Source organism: Limulus polyphemus, unplaced genomic scaffold (assembly GCF_000517525.1).
Source record: "Limulus polyphemus unplaced genomic scaffold, Limulus_polyphemus-2.1.2 Scaffold292, whole genome shotgun sequence".
Taxonomy (NCBI): Eukaryota; Metazoa; Arthropoda; class Merostomata; order Xiphosura; family Limulidae; genus Limulus; species Limulus polyphemus.
Window position 1 is genome coordinate 228318 of NW_013665902.1, and position 2077 is coordinate 230394.

General features: G+C 30.0%; 1 protein-coding gene across 1 annotated transcript in view; it reads left to right on the plus strand.

Moving 5' to 3' along the window:
- The first annotated feature begins 240 nt into the window (after window positions 1-240).
- The window catches only part of LOC106457102 (integrin alpha-PS1-like), a 98467-nt gene continuing 96630 nt past the window's right edge, over window positions 241-2077 (plus strand). Inside the window, exon 1 of the mRNA XM_022382916.1 lies at window positions 241-479. Within this exon, the coding sequence (XP_022238624.1) occupies window positions 292-479 (188 nt within the window). The 5' untranslated portion in view covers window positions 241-291. The remainder of the gene's footprint in view (window positions 480-2077) is intronic.

Genomic DNA, 2077 nt, shown 5'->3' on the forward strand with positions numbered 1-2077 from the left:
CAAACCCTGTATAACCAATAACAAGAATTTTTAAACACTTTACGTGTGTTTTGAATTTAAGCTACTACTCCCCGTTCTTTCACCAAACAACCAGTTCTTATTAAAGGCTTGTAACACGTAAGTTTATAACCTAACCCAAGTTTGATGAGGTCGCTTGCATCACTGTCAGGTGGTACGAGAGTAACCAGTGACGAGAGTAACAAAAATTTAGATTGGACCTGAGTGCATGTGGAAATTATCTTTCAGTGTAAGAAGTGTGGGTTTCGGTGTAGTACGAAATTACAAATAGCTATGGAAACAAACTTTAGGTTCTGGACTTTCATAGTTTTGTATTTATTACAGATACAATCATCAGTGAAGAGTTTTAATTTGGAAACACGTTTGCCACTGATAAAACAAGGTGACAGAGGTTCTTACTTTGGTTTTTCAGTGGCTGAACATCTTGCTGTCTATGGTGAAGATACCAAATTCTACCCAGTGTAAGTTAATTTTGTTGGGCGTTTTAAAAATGCATGAATTTAACAACTGCATAAAAATATGACGTACTGATACATAATTGTTTAGACGTGAAAATGAAGCAGCACTTTTCATATTTAGTCAGATATCAAACTTCGTGATGCAAGGAGCGAACATTTCAAACTTTTTATGATACAATTACAAGCAGCATATTTTACTTTTTTTTACATCAAGATTATTATTATTGTTATTCTCATAATGGGACAATTATGTTGTTTTTAAAATTTTGTAATATAAATTATTTGTTTTTGTTGTTTGTAAAGTATGATATGATAGTAAAGAAATCATAGTATTCTCTGTTTATGAAAACTTAAGTTGTAACAATTTATAATTTTAAATGTAAAATCTACACAGTACCAAATTAGAGTTAATATGGTCCAGATTTTCATAATTTTTATGGATAATAAAAATTGTTTCAAGAAAATATTTCTAAACTGATGTGTTTGGTATTGGATATTGCAAATTGTGGTTCAGCAGATAAAGCAAGTTTGAGACAGAAAAAAGAAAGTTACTGAGATATACCTGTTCATGTGCAATCAAGGGATGTTTGATAATTTTTTTATAAATTTTGAAAGGTTTTTAACTTTATTATATTTAAGTCGTTAGATAGAGGGTACGGGCGAATGTTTTCTGTTCATTTTAAACAAAATGTAATTACAAGCAAAAGCTCTTAAAAATGATGACATCAAATTATATCTTATCTATGAATTACGACTTAAACTTATGTTAAAGGTACTTAGTGAATTGCAGTGTTTTTTCAAGCCTTAAAATGTTGAAAATTATCGCTCTAATAAAATTTGTTTATTTGGTTACTTTCAAACAATACAGCTCGTAATTTGCATAGTTGGAGGGTATGACTGTGTAAAATGTAACGTGAAAATTGTTGTGTTTATTATAATTTTTAAACAGATTGAGAAACAAGAATGAATGTAATGTTTTGTTGGAAAAGCAACAATTTGGTCTACAAAAGTATAATAGTATAAGTTATACTGTTAGTAATATAGTGTTGTGGATCAAAATGTTGCTTTTAATAATTTCATAGTAAAAATACTGATTAGCGAGAGGATATTGATTAAATATATGTTCTAATTAGTTGGAAGCTCGACATTAAGATTTATTTTGTTATTGCAATAACTAAATATCTGTAAGCAACGTATATTATTCAAACATTTCTATGCAGTTAATTATATTTCACAAAGTTTAGAGTATGTCCATTAATTATTTTTTGCGTAAACATTACGAAGTAAATTTATATATCAAATTTTAAAAACGTATTATTGAAGCGTATGTTATTTCAGATTCAGGTGTTGTTTCTCTTCAGACGAGTAATTTCCTTTGTACGTTAAACGCCTTTGTATTTCTCGCAAGGTACGAATGTACTATTATGCCTTGCGGTTAGTTCCGAAACTACACATTTTTGCCCTTCCTGGGCGTGCACCAGCTTGACCTCCGTCAATTGGGCGTATAGTGAATGACTCCCGCAACTTGGCACTTTGGTGGATACACTGCCTTTAAAAATAACATCTGTGTATAAAATTACTAATTTATTTATAATTAACAA